The sequence below is a fragment of the Cherax quadricarinatus genome, unplaced genomic scaffold, assembly GCF_038502225.1.
Source record: "Cherax quadricarinatus isolate ZL_2023a unplaced genomic scaffold, ASM3850222v1 Contig365, whole genome shotgun sequence".
NCBI lineage: Eukaryota > Metazoa > Arthropoda > Malacostraca > Decapoda > Parastacidae > Cherax > Cherax quadricarinatus.
In genome coordinates this window covers 139,037-160,455 of record NW_027195391.1, presented here as the reverse complement: position 1 = coordinate 160,455, position 21,419 = coordinate 139,037, and the positions used below count along the sequence as shown (strand labels likewise).

At 47.8% G+C, this 21,419-nt stretch overlaps 1 protein-coding gene across 2 annotated transcripts in view; it reads right to left on the bottom strand.

Moving 5' to 3' along the window:
- Positions 1-1,059: 1,059 nt before the first annotated feature.
- Positions 1,060-21,419, bottom strand: part of LOC128700942 (apolipoprotein D) — a 145,319-nt gene continuing 124,959 nt past the window's right edge. Inside the window, exons 5-6 of one of the 2 annotated variants that reach the window (XM_070080375.1) lie at positions 9,521-9,691; positions 1,060-1,531 (exon numbers count right to left, since the gene is read on the bottom strand). In XM_070080375.1, coding sequence (XP_069936476.1) covers positions 1,400-1,531; positions 9,521-9,691 — 303 coding nt within the window. In that variant the 3' untranslated portion in view covers positions 1,060-1,399. Of the gene's footprint in view, positions 1,550-9,520; positions 9,692-21,419 lie in introns of both variants that reach the window. The other variant, XM_070080374.1, reaches the window with a different exon arrangement.

Here is a 21,419-nt window from a genome sequence, read left to right as displayed (position 1 = left end):
TCTGCTCACCAGTATCTTACTGGAACCTTCTGCTCACCAGTATCTTACTGGAACCTGCTCACCAGTATCTTACTGGAACCTGCTCACCAGTATCTTACTGGAACCTTCTGCTCACCAGTATCTTACTGGAACCTTCTGCTCACCAGTATCTTACTGGAACCTGCTCACCAGTATCTTACTGGAACCTTCTGCTCACCAGTATCTTACTGGAACCTTCTCTTACTGGACCAGTATCTTACTGGAACCTTCTGCTTACCAGTATCTTACTGGAACCTGCTCACCAGTATCTTACTGGAACCTTCTGCTCACCAGTATCTTACTGGAACCTTCTGCTCACCAGTATCTTACTGGAACCTTCTGCTCACCAGTATCTTACTGGAACCTGCTCACCAGTATCTTACTGGAACCTGCTCACCAGTATCTTACTGGAACCTTCTGCTCACCAGTATCTTACTGGAACCTTCTGCTCACCAGTATCTTACTGGAACCTGCTCACCAGTGTCTTACCACCAGTATCTTACTGGAACCTGCTCACCAGTATCTTACTGGAACCTTCTGCTCACCAGTATCTTACTGGAACCTGCTCACCAGTATCTTACTGGAACCTGCTCACCAGTATCTTACTGGAACCTGCTCACCAGTATCTTACTGGAACCTTCTGCTCACCAGTATCTTACTGGAACCTTCTGCTCACCAGTATCTTACTGGAACCTGCTCACCAGTATCTTACTGGAACCTTCTGCTCACCAGTATCTTACTGGAACCTGCTCACCAGTATCTTACTGGAACCTGCTCACCAGTATCTTACTGGAACCTGCTCACCAGTATCTTACTGGTCAAACATTTCTCCTCAGGTTTAAAAACAAAAGAAAATATTTTATTTGTGGCAATGTTAAATTTATTTAGCTTAGTTAGTTTCTTCATGCAGAAATTTTCTTCAATAAGAATGTTAAACTTGACGTGACTCATGTTTATTTTATAACCTCAATAATGTTTACTGTTCATGACTGGAGTCATTTTCAACTATTTAATTTAAGAGAAAGGCCAAAAAAAAGTGCATTGTATGGTAAAAAAAAATTATATTTGTTTTAAACAGATTACAAGCTGAAAACAGTTGTTGCTAGGTTTTCTTATATCATTTTCTTAATTATTTATGTCTCTTCTTTCCTTGTTCTCTAAAACTTCATTCTCATCGCAGCGTTTTTCCACCTTCATTGTTTGTGTGATTTATTCGTGTAAGTTTAGCTAGACTTTATTCCTAAGCATTTTCGTCATCAAGCGCTTATTTCTAATCCCTTCTCCTAGCTATTATTTATTTTATACATAGTTTTCCCTATATATTTCTATATCAGTCCTCTAAGCAATGAATATAACACATATTACAACAAATCAAAGTGTGCTAGGCAATGATCTCAGCATCGTGATTGAGCACAATAGCTTCGTTGGTGCCTTGTGTGCCGTCCTCAACAGCTCCCAGTTGCTTGGTGAAGTCTACTACAGTATTAGCGAAGTTGTTGGCACCATTCGCCACCTGAAAGATTGTCATCAGCTGCAATAGCGTAATTCGGTGTATTAGTAAGTTAGACATGCAATAACAGTCAGCCAAACAGTGCCAAAGAAAATTAATGTAAATATAGATGGAGACAGATTTAGTAATGCCATTTATTATTTTGATAAATTGTTATATTCAAAAAGAAGCGCTAAATCATAGCGCAGCAGGGCAGGGAAGGATGCAAGGGTAATGAGTAGTAAGAGGGAGAGGGATGATTATTAGGGTATGGAGTGCAGCGGGGTAGAGGATAGTGCAGGGGTAGAGGGCAGCTAGAGATTAAAGTAGAAAGGACTGAGGAGAGTGTTAGAGGCATCATCATCAGAGTTTGTGTAGTATATCGGTCACTGTCAAAAAGTCAAAGAGAAAATCCGGATTAAAGAAGGGAAAGTAGAGAAAGGGCAGCAGAGCAGAGATAACGTTGGAGGTAAATTCTGCGTGCTTGTTGATAGAGTGGACAGTCCAACAGAATGTGGCTAACAGATACTGGAACTTGACATTTCTCACAGAGAGGAACAGGGCGCCTCTCCATGAGATACCCGTGAGTAAGACGAGTGTGGCCGATGCGAGGATGGGAAAGAGTAGTCTCCCATCCTTGACACTGATGACAAGAAGACGGCCAGAAACCTATACTCGGTTTCATAGAATGAAGTTTATTATAGAGCAGATCAGACCAATGTTGTTGCCAATGGGTGCAAAGGTGGGTAGTAATTTCAGCAAAATAGTCTGAGTGGAACACCTCTATATAAAACTGGGAGGTCATGTACTGCTGACCTCGCAGCAGTGTCTGCCTGTTTATTGCCCTGTACGTCAACATGACCAGGGACCTAACAAAAAAAATATCTTCATGTTTGCTAGAGATACTGCATAACCAAAGTTAGATACGAAGAACTAGGAGGTGAGGTGCATCAAATTTTTGTAAAGCCTGTGAAGTACTAAAGGAGTCTGAAACGACCACAAATGGTCACACAGGCAAAGATGCAATATAAATAAGTGCTACAAGAATGGCATACAATTCAGCCATAAAAATGTTAGCCGAGGATAATAAATACCCTCGCACGACACTGTCCGGAAACACTGCTGCGAATCCGACGCCGTCAGAAGACTTAGAACCATTGGTGTACACTGTGATGGAATGAGAATGAAAGCGGAAGTGGTCAAGAAAAAGAGAGCGGGAATCCACTGTAGGTAGTTGGGCCTTCGTGCATGGCAGTGTGAAAGAGCAGACACGAGCAGTTGGAACTTCCCATGGGGGCAGGGAAAAGTGAGATGCTACATGAACATAGGTGGTAACTGAAGAGAAGACAAGAGCGAATGTAGGCGGAGAAAAAAGGGATGGAGTAAACAGGGGTGACGAACAAATAATGTCTACTAACATCAGTGACTATCCTGTATATGGAAGGATTGTGGAGGTCATGAGATCGAACATAATAGTGAAGGCAATGCGAGTCATAGCGATCGAACAAGGATGGAATATTCGTTTCTGCATAGAGGCTCTCAACAGGGGATGAACGAAAGGCACCAAGGCACAGACAGAGACCTTGGTGATGAATGGGATCTAACTTAGAGTTGCGGGAAAGGCCGCAGAATAGATTTGGTCACCATAATCTAGCTTGGACAAGACTAGGGTGGAATGCAAACGGAGGAGAATGCGACAATCTGCTCCCAATGAATGATGCGCGAGAACCTTAAGAAGATTTAGCCGAGCATGGCAAGTTGTCTTTAAAGAAATGTGAGGTCTCCACGTCAGTCGGCGATCAAAGAGCAGGCCCAGAAACTTGACCGTATCAAATGCCAGAATACGTGAACCGTGTAAGTACAAGGGAGTATCCGGAATAAGCAGTGAAGGTAATGAATCGGGTTTTCGTACTAAAAAATTTAGAGTCACGAGAAGTGGTCCAACGGGAGACTCGGTCTATCACAACCTGAAAGGAGGCTGCTACTAGTCGATAGTCAGTGCCCGAGTAAGCTACAGCAGTCACAAACATAAAGGAAGAACGGAAGGTAGATCATTCATAACTAAGAGAAAAAGAGTAGTGCTGAGGATACAACCTTGTGGAACTCCCTCGGCTTGTACAAAGTCCGAGGAAAGCAGGCCTAACTAATTTATTAATCTTCTTCAGTAAAGCTTTTGAGGCCGTTGATCATGATAAAGAATTCGATATTGTTTATTTAGATTTTAGTAAGGCTTTTGATATAGTACCACATCAGAGACTGTTAAAGAAAGTGGCAGCTCATGGCATTGGGGAAAAAGTGCTGTCATGGATTTAGTCACGGCTCACCAATAGGAAGCAGAGAGCATGCTTAAATGGGCCCGTTGTTGTTTATAATATATATCAATGACCTTGATGAGGGAATTACTAGTGATATGAGCAAATTTGCTCATATCACTAGTAGGATAAATGATTCAAACGTAGATGTCACGGAACTTCAGGACGATTTGGACACTCAATTCCTGGTCAGAAAAGTGGCAGATGCAGTTCAGTGTAGATAAATGCAAGGTTCTGAAGCTCGGGAGTGTCCATAACCCTAGCACTTATCAGTTAAATAACGTAGAACTTAGCGATACAGATTGCGAAAAGGACTTGGGGGTTATGGTAAGCAGCAACCTTAAACCAAGACAGCAGTGCCTAAGCGTACGTAACAAAGCAAACAGATTACTGGGATTTATATCAAGAAGTGTAAGCAACAGAAGTTCAGCGGTTATTTTACAACTTTATACATCATTAGTAAGGCCTCACCTAGATTATGCAGCTCAGTTCTGGTCTCCATATTACAGAATGGATATAAATTCGCTAGAAAACATCCAGCATAGAATGACCAAATTAATACATAGCATTAGAAATCTTCCTTACGAAGAACGGTTGAGGACTCTTAAACTACATTCACTTGTAAGACGAAGAATGAGGGAAGACCTGATCGAAGTGTATAAGTGGAAGATGGGTATTAACAATAAGGTTTTGAGGATATCCCTTCAAGAAAGAACTCGCTAATAATGGATTCAAATTGGATAAGTTTAGATTTAGAAAGGATATAGGAAAGCATTGGTTTGGAAATAGGGTAGTTTCAAATTTATGTTAGATAAATACATGAGTGAGAGGGGTTGGATTTGAGTGAGACTTGCATAGCATTGAAAATTGGGTTGGGCAAATATTTTGTTAGTGGAAAGGATTTTAAACGACCTGCCTAGTATAGGCCAACAGGCCTGCTGCAGTGTTCCTCCTTTCTTATGTTCTTTAAACGCCAATACAGACCAGAAAATGTCTATCGGACAAGAAAGTAGCAAGGAAGTTTGGTAGATTACCGTGGAGGCCTAAAGAGTGAGCTTGGGCTAGAATGTTATACCTCCAAGTGGTGTCATATGCTTTCTCTAGATCAAAAAAGACCACAAGGACAGTGGTTTTTAGCAAAGGCATTTTGAATATACATATCTAAGTGGAGCAAGGCATCTGAAGCCTTTGCAAAAGCCATATTGGCGAGAGGAAAGGCTATTGTGAGTCTCTAAGAACCACAGCAAATGTCTATTCACCAATCGTTCCATCACCTTGCAGACTACACTGGTCAGAGCACTGGGACAATAGTGGAAGGTGTCAAGCCCTGAGGCACCAGGTTTGCGAAACGGTAGTACAATAGCCGATTTCCAGTGTTGAGGGAGATAAATGAGGGACAGAGGTGAAGCCCTTGGGAGATACGGACAAGATAGTTCCCGATTTCTGTGGCAACTTCTAGAGGTTCTGCGACATCAACTCCAGCATCCCGCTAAACAGGAGCTGGGTCCAGAGTGTACTTAGCACACAATTTCTGCACCTTTTTCCAAATCGTGCACATAGGGGAACATGAGGTAATGGTAGACACGTAGCCTCGCCAACGTGTGCGTTTAGCGACGTGAATGACGCGCCGAGCAACTGCCCTTGCCTGCTTAAAATCCAACAGAAGCTCTGCAGTACGATTATATTAATAATGGCTCCACACAGCACGTTTTAAATACATTGCAAGGGCGCATGTAGGAGACCACCAAGGTACGCATGTCTGAGAATGCCTACCCGAAGTTTGGGGGACAGAATGCGTTGCCGCAGTTAGGACTAAGGTCGAAAATTGGTGAGCCAGTTCATCAGTAGAGGACGAAAGGAGGTCCTCACAACAGGTGGTAAGATGGGAGTCTAAGTCCCAGTCTGCTCGAGCAAATTGCCAACGAGGGTTATAAAATGGTTGGGTATATGTAGTAGAAGTGAGAAGGATAGGAAAGTGATTACTATCACGTAAATCTGGAAGAATTGACCACTCGAAATCAAGTGCAATGGGCGAGGAACAGATAGAAAGATTGATGCAAGAAAGAGACTGAGTACGAGAGTCAAAATGGGTAGGAGCACTAGTATTTAAAATATGAAGAGGATGAAAAGTGAGAAGAGTCTCCAACTGATCACCACGAGAGTCACAGTGGGCGTTTAAGTCATCCAACAACAAGATAGGCAGTGGTAGAGACAAAATTAAAAATGCGATATCAGAGATACAGAATGCATGGGAGGGAGAAAAATAAAGAGAGCAAACTGCAAACCATCTGTGTAAATAAATACGAGCTGCAGTATAATGCAGCAGGGAACGAACAAAAACTTGTTGATACAGTATATCAACGTGCACAAGAAGTGCACTTTCATTAAATGATTCGTCAGGTAAAGGATCAGAAGAGTGTAACAGCACGTAGCCTGAAACGGGGCGAATGACAGAGCGAATTTTGGGCTCTTGTAACCCAACACATACTGGGAACAACTGTGAGAGTAACACTTAGAGTTCTCCTTGATTGCCCCTAAAGCCATGAATATTTCATTGTAAAAAAGACATTATGTACAGAAATAAACATCAACAGTAAAGTCAGCATGTGGGGGCAACGTTTATCGGGTAAGCAGGAAGAATTTGAATATTGAGGAGGAATAGATTGTTGCGAGGGTCGTGAAATAGAAGGGGTAGAAGGAGCGCCTCCTTCTACCCCTTCTATTTCACGATCCTCGCAACAGATTACTGGGATTTATATCAAGAAGTGTGTCGTCACTGCAGTTTAGCTGTAGATAGTGTTTAACGTCTCAGTTGTTAAGGAAGCCGACGTTGCCATGATGTCAGAGACAGGAGAGGCATTGCCAGTAAAGGTTGGAGTAACTATGGAGGCAACCAAAGAGGTCTGAGAGGGGCAGGGAGTATGAACCTGGATAGATGCATTGGTTGAGGTAGAAGAATCCAGCATTGTAACAGGAGAGGAAGGAGGTTGGAGGGTAACTATGGGGGAAGATGGGGGGAACAGGGAAAGAGGGGACTACATGAGGGGGGGTGAACTTCCACCTTTGTGTGAGAGCTGGAAAGGGGGTGAGAACTAGACTCTGAGGTAGAAGATAGATTCTGCACAGGTGATGAATGCGAAGGAATTGTAGGTCTGCAAGGTCTCATAGACTGAGAATCAAGCGAGCGAGATGAAGTAGAAGTAGGAAGTGGTGCGGAGGTAGGAATGTCAGAGGATAAAACCACAAAAGAATTAGAAACTAGGGCGACCCTGGAAGACATGGATGTAGAGGGATTGGGAGGCGGGAGGACTGTCGAGGTTGGAGGTCTTCAGGCTACCCAAGCATATGGGACTCAAGGAAGCTTTCCTTGACGGCGGAGCTGATAGACTGCCATAGTGTAAGGCCCTCACACTCCTTAAGATAACGATATTTCGTTCATTGCAATAAACATGGCAACAGCGTGAAAAGGAAGGATGAGGTTCCTTGCAATTGAATCAAGAGGGGGGGAAGACTGCAAGACGTATTGGAATGATCCGCTGCACTGCAGATCGAGCATTCCGCCGCATATTTGCAGTGTTTAGCGAGGTGCCCAAAATGCCAACAATTACGACATTGTTGGGGAGTAGGAACTGCTTGACGGACCTCTAAGCCTGTGATATAGACAGAGGACGGAGGTTCACGGCAGTCGAAGGTTAAACGAGCAATGTTACTAAGAAAGTACCTCCGCCCACGAGCGGGCAGGATGTTTGTATCTACCTTAAGAATAGGGAGGTTCTGAAGGGCTAATTGTTCAAAAATATCATCGCCGCAAGACAAAAAATCACTCTGTACAATGGTACGTGGCAAGACCACAGTACCACTACAAGAATTAAGAGTAGCATGTTTACGAACGGTGACTGGTATGTCATCTATCAAAGTGATGCGGGAGAAAGAATGAGCTTGCTCTGAAGAGTGTGGAAGGATATATTTTGGCCAATGTGCCGTAAAAGAGTTTTACCAATTCCATGATGAGAAAGATAATTGGTTTGAGACGTCGTCTGTAAAGAAAAGAGTTTCGTCCATTGCTTACTGGATATCCCAGTATGCAAAGGTAGTGAGAGTCACATAGGTCGTTTTTGAGCGATTATCGATGAACTGTCGTCAGTAGGTTGTCTTGGACGTTTAGGAGTAGTACCATGGGCAGTCTGACCTGAGGGAGGCGGGCGATCCGAAAACAGTCGCACCTTATTCGGGGAAGTCGGAGGCAGTATGAAAGGCGTACTAGAAGCAGTGGCATGAATGAAAATGGGTGACGCTGCAGCCCCTGAAGCAGGTAATGAAGCGTCACTGGTAGAAGGTACAGGGGTATCAGAAGAGTTGAGAGAATGGATTGATAACGAAGCAGGGTCAGAACAGGGTGTGGGATCAGAAAGGAGTCTGGGAGGAGGAAGGGTTTCACTGGCCAAAGACTCCATAATAAAGGTGCTTCTTCTGTGATATCTCCTTTCTTGTTATTTTAAGAAAAAAAGAAAGAAGAAAAAAGAGGGATAGTGGAGAGACAGTCACTAGGAGGCATGGAGGGGCCGAAAGCTCCCCACTCATTCGAGTAGACCTCGAGCCCACCGGTGGTGAAGTTGCAGCATGGAACCTGTGCCATACCCTACCCTTCACGCCAGTAAACCAGCGGCTCCAGGTTAGCAGCCTCACGTCTACCGAACTACTTCGGCAGACAAAAGAAAGGGCAGTCAGAAACCCGCCACAAAGCATATCCCTTCGGCTCCCATCTCACAGAACCGACAGACAGCTTCCGGAGATACACCTATTACCCGAAGGGCACCCCACTCACTTCCCAGAAATCCAGGAAGGGAGCAGAGCACCTTCAGATAATTCCAATTCCACCACAAACCACACCACCCCCAAGAGACCTCATGGAGTGGGATGAACCCTGGCAAGCCATCCCCTACCTAGCAACTGTAATGCCCGGGGGGAGGACCCCAGAGGCTACAAACGGGATGGGAAACAAGGGAAGGGTGGGCAGAGGTGAGGAAAGGGGAAAAAGAGGGGTATGGGGAGGGTGAGGTAGGGAAGGGGGGATTGGGGGTAATTAGGTTCTGTCGGAGGAGGAGGACCAAGAGGTCTAATTCCTCAGACCGATAACCTCTTTACCACTTCAAGCACCCCTCTTAATTATATAAAGGAAGACTTTACTATCATTTAAATATAAGAAGAAAGATATATTTACCCAATAGTTAGATGAGGGAAGACAACAACTCCATATTTATATATGGACAAAGTTTATCAGTAGTTATATAAGAGGAGACGTAAACAAATATTCTGCCACTGTACTCATGAAATAATTTTCTTGTTTTTACTTAATTATCTACAACATTCCATGTTCAAAAATATAAAAATATATACAAATATATTTTAGCATATTGATAATTTTGAGTACAGTCTAGTTTTATCTCTACTTTGCAGGTTGGTGTTAATAAAAGCAATAATTTTATTATCATTTCCTCAAGCTACGCTTCTAGATCTTCATTCAATTTTCTTATATAAAAAGTTTACTTTTGACAACCAACTTAAGTTACTGCAAATACTATATATTACATATACAGCCTTTTTTTTTTTGCACTAATTATGATTAAAGATGCTGGAAGAACACAAGAATATTTTTTTTTTACAAAAAGACAATGGTGAAAAACATAGCGTCTCCGCCCACCTGGGTAGCAACAGTCTGGAAGCTTTCTGAAGCACCACTTATCAACTTCTTAAATGTATCTTCATCAATGTTGATGTTGAGGTCAGAATCATCACGACGAATACACACAGAGTGATCGATTTTGTCAAAATTCTTAGTGTTAATATTGTAGGTCTGCAACTTTTGTTTGATCTGTGGAATAAGAACACTGGAGTTAGTAGGCAGTTATATACATGATGTATGGAAAAGTTCTACCCTCAGAGATAAGTGTCTGCTCTAATACGAAATATATATATATTCGACCTCATCATTTGAGACATAAACGATAGGTGAGACATTCTCTATCGTTACCAAAACATTCCCTGCCAGAGCTAAGACATCTATAATAGTTGATACATAATCTAATTTGTCTAAGACATCCTCTTCCATGAGGCTGAAATATCCTCTGTCATTGATTAGAAAACTTCTAATTTCTCCCTTATCCTCATACAGCTGACTTTCTCACTTTTCTTATGAGGCGAGAGGTGGCCCGGTGGCCTGGTGGCTAAAGCTCCCGCTTCACACACGGAGGGCCCGGGTTCGATTCCCGGCGGGTGGAAACATATCGACACGTTTCCTTACACCTGTTGTCCTGTTCACCTAGCAGCAAATAGGTACCTGGGTGTTAGTCGACTGGTGTGGGTCGCATCCTGGGGGACAAGATTAAGGACCCCAATGGAAATAAGTTAGACAGTCCTCGATGACGCACTGACTTTCTTGGGTTATCCTGGGTGGCTAACCCTCCGGGGTTAAAAATCCGAACGAAATCTTATCTTATCTTATCTTCTGTTTGACTCTAGTGGTGAAAAAAATATCTTCCTGTAGTATCCGGGGTCCAAGACTGTTCAACTGCCTCCCAGCATACATAAGGGGGATTACCAATATACCCCTGACTGTCTTCAAGAGGGCACTGGACAGGCACTTAATGTCAGTGCCTGACCAACCGGGCTGTGGTTCGCACGTCAGTTTGTGTGCGGTCATCAATAACAGCCTGGTTGATCAGACCCTCATCCACCATAAGGCCTGGTCTCTGAGTCGCGGGGGCGTTGACCCCCCCCCGATACCCTCTCCAGGTAAACTATAAATTATGATAGTTTATCAGTACATCACTCGTGACATCGGTCCCTCAACAAGTGTCCCAGAATTAATTCCCACAACTTGAGAATATCTCTCGTGATCAGGCTCAAATTTTCAACATTGTTTATCACATTTGAAAAAAAAAAAATTGAATTATTATGGTCTCACTAGGAGCCAATCTTCGTATTTATTATTAAAGGTGAGGTAAATAATTTCTTGGAATAAATTTTAAATTACTCGTCTTGTTCAGTCTACACAAACGATGGTTTAAACTCTATGTCAAAACAATTCACTATTTTTTTAAATGGGGATTATTAATTTTGGTAACCTGTAAATGGAAGCTGTGATTAACTGTTAAAGTTGATGTATCTAACAAAGAATGAATCACATTGATGTCAGGATTTTTTTTAGAAGTTAATCCCAAATTTCATATAAATTGGAAAATTGTGATTCGTGATTTCAAGGCGAAAACTCGTGAATGACTATTCTGATAAGCTTCAAACTCATAATCTATTTAGTTTTGTAGGTGTGATTTTGTCCTTTTTCTTAAAGGTGGTATCAGACTTAACCTTCTCGAGTACTAAGATCCAGTACCAACTTACTCCTCAGTGAACACAGACAACACCTGTAAGAATTGATATTTGGTGCAATGTTACATTATGTACAGGATTTATTTCTAAATTTTTATTCAGTCTGAAGGAAAAGCTTATAAAAATAATCGATTATATTTTTGTCTTGTCTTCAGGCGAGTGTTTCAGGGATGTGTGGGTTAGAATACATGAATCGAGAATCATACGCGTCACAGAAGGCGACTGGAAACCTGGGAGAAAAAGATTAGTAACGCCTCATATATTACTAAACGAGACAGAGAAAGAAATTTTAGTCAGATTTTTGAGTGAGAGTAATGATAAGAGCTGAGTGTTATTGTTATGAATTAAAAGAAGCAGAATGTTAGAGTAGTAAGAGAAAATTAAAAGTGGTGGAGCAGTTTCAGAGGGAATTAGAAAATGAGATTAGGTTGTATAAATCCGAGGGATCTAGAGATAGAGAAATAATGATATAATATTCACGGAACAATTGTGAAGAGGAAATAAAAGTTTGAAATAAGGAATTATGAGAGGATAAAGATGGAATGTGGTAGATTATAAGTGTTTGTGGACGAAGAAGTAAGAGAAGAGCAGAGGAAAGAAAAATGTGAGAAATTGTTAAGCGAATGAATGTGACGGAGGAGGTTATGATCCAAGTGAGAGAATAATTATTGATGAAGACACAGTAGTTCGGAGCACCTGGGGAGATGAATGTTTGGGGCCATTTAAGTGAATTATGGAGTGCCTGGGGAGATGAATGTTTGGGGCCATTTAAGTGAATTATGGAGTGCCTGGGGAGATGAATGTTTGGCGCCATTTAAGTGAATTATGGAGTGCCTGGGGAGATGAATGTTTGGCGCCATTTAAGTGAATTATGGAGTGCCTGGGGAGATGAATGTTTGGCGCCATTTAAGTGAATTATGGAGTGCCTGGGGAGATGGATGTGTGGCGCCATTTAAGTGAATTATGGAGTGCCTGGGGAGATGAATGTTTGGCGCCATTTAAGTGAATTATGGAGTGCCTGGGGAGATGAATGTTTGGCGCCATTTAAGTGAATTATGGAGTGCCTGGGGAGATGTTTGGGGCCATGTGAATGGCGCCATTTAAGTGAATTATGGAGTGCCTGGGGAGATGAATGTTTGGCGCCATTTAAGTGAATTATGGAGTGCCTGGGGAGATGGATGTGTGGCGCCATTTAAGTGAATTATGGAGTGCCTGGGGAGATGAATGTTTGGCGCCATTTAAGTGAATTATGGAGTGCCTGGGGAGATGAATGTTTGGCGCCATTTAAGTGAATTATGGAGTGCCTGGGGAGATGAATGTTTGGCGCCATTTAAGTGAATTATGGAGTGCCTGGGGTGATGAATGTTTGGGGCCATTTAAGTGAATTATGGAGTGCCTGGGGAGATGAATGTTTGGGGCCATTTAAGTGAATTATGGAGTGCCTGGGGAGATGAATGTTTGGCGCCATTTAAGTGAATTATGGAGTGCCTGGGGAGATGGATGTGTGGCGCCATTTAAGTGAATTATGGAGTGCCTGGGGAGATGAATGTTTGGCGCCATTTAAGTGAATTATGGAGTGCCTGGGGAGATGAATGTTTGGCGCCATTTAAGTGAATTATGGAGTGCCTAGGGAGATGAATGTTTGGCGCCATTTAAGTGAATTATGGAGTGCCTGGGGAGATGAATGTTTGGGGCCATTTAAGTGAATTATGGAGTGCCTGGGGAGATGAATGTTTGGCGCCATTTAAGTGAATTATGGAGTGCCTGGGGAGATGAATGTTTGGCGCCATTTAAGTGAATTATGGAGTGCCTGGGGAGATGAATGTTTGGCGCCATTTAAGTGAATTATGGAGTGCCTGGGGAGATGGATGTGTGGCGCCATTTAAGTGAATTATGGAGTGCCTGGGGAGATGAATGTTTGGCGCCATTTAAGTGAATTATGGAGTGCCTGGGGAGATGAATGTTTGGCGCCATTTAAGTGAATTATGGAGTGCCTGGGGAGATGAATGTTTGGCGCCATTTAAGTGAATTATGGAGTGCCTGGGGTGATGAATGTTTGGGGCCATTTAAGTGAATTATGGAGTGCCTGGGGAGATGAATGTTTGGGGCCATTTAAGTGAATTATGGAGTGCCTGGGGAGATGAATGTTTGGCGCCATTTAAGTGAATTATGGAGTGCCTGGGGAGATGGATGTGTGGCGCCATTTAAGTGAATTATGGAGTGCCTGGGGAGATGAATGTTTGGCGCCATTTAAGTGAATTATGGAGTGCCTGGGGAGATGAATGTTTGGCGCCATTTAAGTGAATTATGGAGTGCCTAGGGAGATGAATGTTTGGCGCCATTTAAGTGAATTATGGAGTGCCTGGGGTGATGAATGTTTGGGGCCATTTAAGTGAATTATGGAGTGCCTGGGGAGATGAATGTTTGGGGCCATTTAAGTGAATTATGGAGTGCCTGGGGAGATGAATGTTTGGGGCCATTTAAGTGAATTATGGAGTGCCTGGGGTGATGAATGTTTGGGGCCATTTAAGTGAATTATGGAGTGCCTGGGGTGATGAATGTTTGGGGCCATTTAAGTGAATTACGGAGTGCCTGGGGTGATGAATGTTTGGGGCCATTTAAGTGAATTATGGAGTGCCTGGGGTGATGAATGTTTGGGGCCATTTAAGTGAATTATGGAGTGCCTGGGGTGATGAATGTTTGGGGCCATTTAAGTGAATTATGGAGTGCCTGGGGTGATGAATGTTTGGGGCCATTTAAGTGAATTATGGAGCACCTGGGGAGATGAATGTTTGGCGCCATCTAAGTGAATTATGGAGTGCCTGGGGAGATGGATGTTTGGCGCCATCTAAGTGAATTATGGAGTGCCTGGGGAGATGAATGTGTGGCGCCATCTAAGTGAATTATGGAGTGCCTGGGGTGATGAATGTTTGGGGCCATTTAAGTGAATTATGGAGTGCCTGGGGTGATGAATGTTTGGGGCCATTTAAGTGAATTATGGAGTGCCTGGGGTGATGAATGTTTGGGGCCATTTAAGTGAACTATGGAGTGCCTGGGGTGATGAATGTTTGGGGCCATTTAAGTGAATTATGGAGTGCCTGGGGTGATGAATGTTTGGTGCCATTTAAGTGAATTATGGAGTGCCTGGGGTGATGAATGTTTGGGGCCATTTAAGTGAATTATGGAGTGCGTGGGGTGATGAATGTTTGGGGCCATTTAAGTGAATTATGGAGTGCCTGGGGTAATGAATGTTTGGGGCCATTTAAGTGAATTATGGAGTGCCTGGGGAGATGAATGTTTGGGGCCATTTAAGTGAATTATGGAGTGCCTGGGGTGATGAATGTTTGGGGCCATTTAAGTGAATTATGGAGTGCCTGGGGTGATGAATGTTTGGGGCCATTTAAGTGAATTATGGCGTGCCTGGGGTGATGAATGTTTGGGGCCTTTTAAGTGAATTATGGAGTTCCTGGGGAGATGGATGTTTGGGGCCATTTAAGTGAATTACAGTTGATTATGTTTCCAGACACAGTTTTGTTTGGAAGTCTGAAGAGATGTTGGATTGGTTGGTGGAGAGGCTTGGGAGGATGTGCTGGTGGATTGGCTTGGGATGGTGTGCTGGTGGAGAGGCTTGGGAGGGTGTGCAGGTGGAGAAGCTTGGGAGGGAGTGTTGGTGGAGAGGCTTGGGAGGGTGTGCTGGTGGAGAGGCTTGGGAGGGAGAGTTGGTGGAAAAGCTTGGGAGGGTGAGTTGGTGGAGAGGCTTGGGAGGGTGTGCAGGTGAGGAAGCTTGAGAGGGTGTGTTGGTGGAGAGGCTTGGGAGGGTGTGCTAGTGGAGAGGCTTGGGAGGGTGCGCTGGTGGAGAGGCTTGGGAGAGTATGTTGGTGGAGAGGCTTGGGAGGGTGAGTTGGTGGAAAGGCTTGGGAGGGTGTGCTGGTGGAGAGGCTTGGAGGGTGAGTTGGTGGAGAGGCTTTGGGGGTATGTTGGAGGACAGGCTTGGGAGGGTGAGTTGGTGGAAAGGCTTGGGAGGGTGTCCTGGTGGAGAGGCTTGGGAGGGTGTGCTGGTGGAGAGGCTTGGGAGGGTGAGTTGGTGGAGAGGCTTGGGAGGGTATGTTGGTGGAGAGGCTTGGGAGGGTGAGTTGGTGGAGAGGCTTGAGAGGGTGTGCTGGTGGAGAGGATTGGGAGGGTGAGTTGGTGTAGAGGCTTGGGAGGGTGAGTTGGTGGAGAGGCTTGGGAGGGTATGTTGGTGGAGAGGCTTGGGAGAGTGAGTTGGTGGAGTGGCTTGGGAGGGTGTGCTGGTGGAGAGGCTTTGGATGGTGTGCTGGTGGAGAGGCTTGGGAGGGTGTGCAGGAGGAGAAGCTTGGGAGGGTGTGTTGGTGGAGAGGCTTGGGAGGGTGTGCTGGTGGAGAGGCTTGGGAGGGTGTGCTGGTGGAGAGTTTGGGAGGGAATGTTGGTGCAGAGGCTTGGGAGTGTGAGTTGGTGGAAAGGCTTGGGAGGGTGTGCTGGTGGAGAGGCTTGGGAGGATGTGCTGGTGGAGAGGCTTGTGAGGGTGAGTTGGTGGAGAGGCTCGGGAGGGTGAGTTGGTGGAGAGGCTTGGGAGGATGTGTTGGTGGAGAGGCTTGGGTGGGTGAGTTGGTGGAGAGGCTTGCGAGTGAGTGTTGGTGGAGAGGCTTGGGAGGGTGAGTTGGTGAAGAGGCTTGGGACGGTGAATTGGTGGAGAGGCTTGGGAGGATGTGTTGGTGGAGAGGCTTGGGTGGGTGAGTTGGTGGAGAAGCTTGGGAGGGAGTGTTGGTGGAGAGGCTTGGGAGGGTGAGTTGGTGGAGAGAATTGGGAGGATGTGTTGGTGGAGAGGCTTGGGTGGGTGAGTTGGTGGAGAAGCTTGGGAGGGAGTGTTGGTGGAGAGGCTTGGGAGGGTGAGTTGGTGAAGAGGCTTGGGAGGATGTGTTGGTGGAGTGGGTTGGGTGGGTGAGTTGGTGGAGAGGCTTCGGAGGGAGTGTTGGTGGAGAGGCTCGGGAGGGTGATTTGGTGGAGAGGCTTGGGTGGGTGAGCTGGTGGAGAGGCTTGGGAGGGTGAGTTGGTGGAGAGGCTTGGGAGGGGGAGTTTTTGGAGAAGCTTGGGAGGGTGAGTTGGTGGAAAAGCTAAGGAGGGTGAGTTGGTGGAGAGGCTTGGGAGGATGTGTTGGTGGAGAGGCTTTGGAGGATGTGTTGGTGGAGAGGCATGGAAGGGTGTGTATGTGGAGAGTCTTGGGAGGGTGTGTAGGTGGAAAGGCTTGGGAGTGTGTGTTGGTGCAGAGGCTTGGGAGGGTGTGTTGGTGGAGCGGCTTTGGTGGGTGAGCTGGTGGAGAGGCTTGGGAGGGTGAGTTGGTGGAGAGGCTTGTGATGGGGAGTTGGTGGAGAAGCTTGGGAGGGTGAGTTGGTGGAGGAGCTAAGGAGGGTGAGTTGGTGGAGAGGCTTATGAGGATGTGTTGGTGGAGAGGCTTGGGAGGATGTGTTGGGGAGAGGCATGGGAGGGTGTGTTGGTGGAGAGGCTCGGGAGGGTGTGTTGGTCGAGAGGCTTGGGACGAGTGTGTTGGTGGAGAGGCTTGGGAGGGTGTGTTGGTGGAGAGGCTTAGGGAGTGTTAATGGATAGGCTTGGGAGGGTGTGTTGGTGGAGAGGCTTGGGAGGGTTTGTTGGAGGAGAGGCTTGGGAGGGAGTGTTGGTGGAGAGACTTGAACGGGTGTGTTGGTGGAGTGGCTGGGGAGGGTGTCTTGGTGGAGGGGCTTGGGAGGGTGAGTTGGTGGAGAGGCTTAGGAGGGTGTGTTGGTGGAAAGGCTTGGGAGGGTGTGTTGGTGGAGAGGCTTTGGAGGGTAAGTTGGTGGAGATACTTGGGAGGGTGTGTTCGTGGAGAGGCTTGGGAGGATGTGTTGGTGGAGAGGCTTGGGAGGATGTATTGGTGGAGAGGCTTGGGAGGGTGAGTTTGTGGACAGGCTTGAGAAAGTGTGTTGGTGGACAGGCTTAAGAGGGTTAGTTGGTGGAGTCTTGGGAGGGTGAGTTGGTGGAGAGGCTTGCCAGGGTGAGTTGGTGCAGAGGCTTGGAAGGGTCAGTTGGTGGAGAGGCTTTGGAGGGTGTGCTGGTGGAGAGACTTGGGAAGGTGAGTTGGTGGAGAGGCTTGGGAAGGTATGTTGGTGGAGAGGCTCGGGAGGGTGTCCTGCAGGAGAGGATTGGGAGGGTGAGTTGGTGCATAGCCTTTGGAGGGTGAGTTGGTGGAGAGGCTTTGGAGGGTGTTCTGGTGGAGAGGCTTGGAAGGTGTCCTGGTGGAGAGGCTTGGAAGGGGGAGTTCGTGGAGAGGCTTGGGCGCGTGTGTTGGTGGAGAGGCTTGGGAGAGTGTGCTCCTGGAGAGGCATCGGATGGTCAGTTGGTCGAGAGGCTTGCGAGGGTGTGCTGGTGGAGAGGCTTGGGAGGGTGAGTTGGTGTAGAGGCTTGGCAGGGTGTGCCGGTGGAGAGGCTTGGGAAGGTGAGTTGGTGGAGAGGTTTGGGAGGGTGCGTTGGTGGAGAGGATTGCAGGGTGTGCTGGTGAAGAGGCTTGGCAGGGTGTGCTGGTGGAGAGGCTTGGGAGGGTGAGTTGGTGGAGAGGTTTGGCAGGGTGTGCTGGTGGAGAGGCTTGGGAGGGTGAGTTCGTGGAGAGGTTTGGGAGGGTGCGTTGATGAAGAGGCTTGGGAGGGTGTGTTAGTGGAGAGGCTTGGGAGGGTGAGTTGGTGGAGAGGCTTGAAAAGGTGTGTTGGTGGAGAGGCTTGGGAGGTTGTGTTGATGGAGAGGCTTGGGAGAGTGTGCTGGTGGAGAGGCTTGGGAGGGTGAGTTGGTGGAGAGGCTTGGAGGGGGAGTTGGTGGAGAAGCTTGGGAGGGTGAGTTGGTGGAGAAGCTAAGGAGGGTGAGTTGGTGGAGAGGCTTGGGAGGATGTGTTGGTGGAGAGGCTTTGCAGGATGTGTTGGTGGAGAGGCATGGGAGGATGTGTTGGTGGAGAGGCTTGGTAGGATGTGTTGAAGGACAGGCTTGGGAGAGTGTGCTGGTGGAGAGGCTTGGGAGGGTGAGTTGGTGGAGAGGCTTGGGAGGGGGAGTTGGTGGAGAAGCTTGGGAGGGTGAGTTGGTGGAGAAGCTAAGGAGGGTGAGTTGGTGGAGAGGCCTGGGAGGATGTGTTGGTGGAGAGGCTTTGCAGGATGTGTTGGTGGAGAGGCTTGGGAGGATGTGTTGGTGGAGAGGCTTGGGAGGGTGTGTTGGTGGAGAGGCTCGCGAGGGTGTGCTGGTGGAGAGGCTTGAAAAGGTGTGTTGGTGGAGAGGCTTGGGTGGATGTGTTGGTGGAGAGGCTTTTCAGGATGTGTTGGTAGCGAGGCATGGGAGGGTGTGTTGGTGGAGAGGCTTGCGTGGATGTGTTGGTGGAGAGGCTTTTCAGGATGTGTTGGTAGCGAGGCATGGGAGGGTGTGTTGGTGGAGAGGCTTGGGAGGGTGTGTATGTGGAGAGTCTTGGGAGGGTGTGTAGGTGGAAAGGCTTGGGAGTGTGTGTTGGTGAAGAGGCTTGGGAGGGTGTGTTGATCGAGAGGCTTGGGACGAGAGTGTTGGTGCAGAGGCTTGGGAGGGTGTGTTGGTGGAGAGGCTTTGGAAGGGAGTGTTAATGGAGAGGCTTGGGTGGGTGTGTTGGTGGAGAGGTTTGGGAGGGCGAGTTGGTGGAGAGGCTTGGGAGGGTGTATTGGTGGAGAGGCTTGGGAGGGTGTGTTGGTGGAGAGGCTTGAAAGTGTGTGTTGGTGGAGAGGCTTGGGAGTGTGTGTTGGTGCAGAGGCTTGGGAGGGTGTGTTGGTCGAGAGGCTTGGGACGAGTGTGTTGGTGGAGAGGCTTGGGAGGGTGTGTTGGTGGAGAGGCTTAGGGAGTGTTAATGGATAGGCTTGGGAGGGTGTGTTGGTGGAGAGGCTTGGGAGGGTTTGTTGGAGGAGAGGCTTGGGAGGGAGTGTTGGTGGAGAGACTTGAACGGGTGTGTTGGTGGAGTGGCTGGGGAGGGTGTCTTGGTGGAGGGGCTTGGGAGGGTGAGTTGGTGGAGAGGCTTAGGAGGGTGTGTTGGTGGAAAGGCTTGGGAGGGTGTGTTGGTGGAGAGGCTTTGGAGGGTAAGTTGGTGGAGATACTTGGGAGGGTGTGTTCGTGGAGAGGCTTGGGAGGATGTGTTGGTGGAGAGGCTTGGGAGGATGTATTGGTGGAGAGGCTTGGGAGGGTGAGTTTGTGGACAGGCTTGAGAAAGTGTGTTGGTGGACAGGCTTAAGAGGGTTAGTTGGTGGAGTCTTGGGAGGGTGAGTTGGTGGAGAGGCTTGCCAGGGTGAGTTGGTGCAGAGGCTTGGAAGGGTCAGTTGGTGGAGAGGCTTTGGAGGGTGTGCTGGTGGAGAGACTTGGGAAGGTGAGTTGGTGGAGACGCTTGGGAAGGTATGTTGGTGGAGAGGCTTGGGAGGTTGTCCTGCAGGAGAGGATTGGGAGGGTGAGTTGGTGCATAGCCTTTGGAGGGTGAGTTGGTGGAGAGGCTTTGGAGGGTGTTCTGGTGGAGAGGCTTGGAAGGTGTCCTGGTGGAGAGGCTTGGAAGGGGGAGTTCGTGGAGAGGCTTGGGCGCGTGTGTTGGTGGAGAGGCTTGGGAGAGTGTGCTGCTGGACAGGCTTCGGATGGTCAGTTGGTCGAGAGGCTTGCGAGGGTGTGCTGGTGGAGAGGCTTGGGAGGGTGAGTTGGTGTAGAGGCTTGGCAGGGTGTGCCGGTGGAGAGGCTTGGGAAGGTGAGTTGGTGGAGAGGTTTGGGAGGGTACGTTGGTGGAGAGGATTGCAGGGTGTGCTGGTGAAGAGGCTTGGCAGGGTGTGCTGGTGGAGAGGCTTGGGAGGGTGAGTTGGTGGAGAGGTTTGGCAGGGTGTGCTGGTGGAGAGGCTTGGGAGGGTGAGTTCGTGGAGAGGTTTGGGAGGGTGCGTTGATGAAGAGGCTTGGGAGGGTGTGTTAGTGGAGAGGCTTGGGAGGGTGAGTTGGTGGAGAGGCTTGAAAAGGTGTGTTGGTGGAGAGGCTTGGGAGGTTGTGTTGATGGAGAGGCTTGGGAGAGTGTGCTGGTGGAGAGGCTTGGGAGGGTGAGTTGGTGGAGAGGCTTGGAGGGGGAGTTGGTGGAGAAGCTTGGGAGGGTGAGTTGGTGGAGAAGCTAAGGAGGGTGAGTTGGTGGAGAGGCTTGGGAGGATGTGTTGGTGGAGAGGCTTTGCAGGATGTGTTGGTGGAGAGGCATGGGAGGATGTGTTGGTGGAGAGGCTTGGTAGGATGTGTTGAAGGAGAGGCTTGGGAGAGTGTGCTGGTGGAGAGGCTTGGGAGGGTGAGTTGGTGGAGAGGCTTGGGAGGGGGAGTTGGTGGAGAAGCTTGGGAGGGTGAGTTGGTGGAGAAGCTAAGGAGGGTGAGTTGGTGGAGAGGCCTGGGAGGATGTGTTGGTGGAGAGGCTTTGCAGGATGTGTTGGTGGAGAGGCTTGGGAGGATGTGTTGGTGGAGAGGCTTGGGAGGGTGTGTTGGTGGAGAGGCTCGCGAGGGTGTGCTGGTGGAGAGGCTTGAAAAGGTGTGTTGGTGGAGAGGCTTGGGTGGATGTGTTGGTGGAGAGGCTTTTCAGGATGTGTTGGTAGCGAGGCATGGGAGGGTGTGTTGGTGGAGAGGCTTGGGTGGATGTGTTGGTGGAGAGGCTTTTCAGGATGTGTTGGTAGCGAGGCATGGGAGGGTGTGTTGGTGGAGAGGCTTGGGAGGGTGTGTATGTGGAGAGTCTTGGGAGGGTGTGTAGGTGGAAAGGCTTGGGAGTGTGTGTTGGTGAAGAGGCTTGGGAGGGTGTGTTGGTCGAGAGGCTTGGGACGAGAGTGTTGGTGCAGAGGCTTGGGAGGGTGTGTTGGTGGAGAGGCTTGAAAGTGTGTGTTGGTGGAGAGGCTTGGGAGTGTGTGTTGGTGGGGTGGCTGGGGAGGGTGTGTTGGTGGAGGGGCTTGGGATGGTGAGTTGGTGGAGAGGCTTGGGAGGATGTGTTGGTGGAAAGGCTTGGGGGGGTGTGCTTGTGGAGAGGCTTGGGAGGGTGTGTTGGTGGAGAGGATTGGGAGGGTGTGCTGGTGGATAGGCTTGGGAGGGTGTGTTGGTGGAGAGGCTTGGGAGGGTGAGTTGGTGGAGAAGCTAAGGAGGGTGAGTTGGTGGAGAGGCTTGGGAGGATGTGTTGGTGGAGA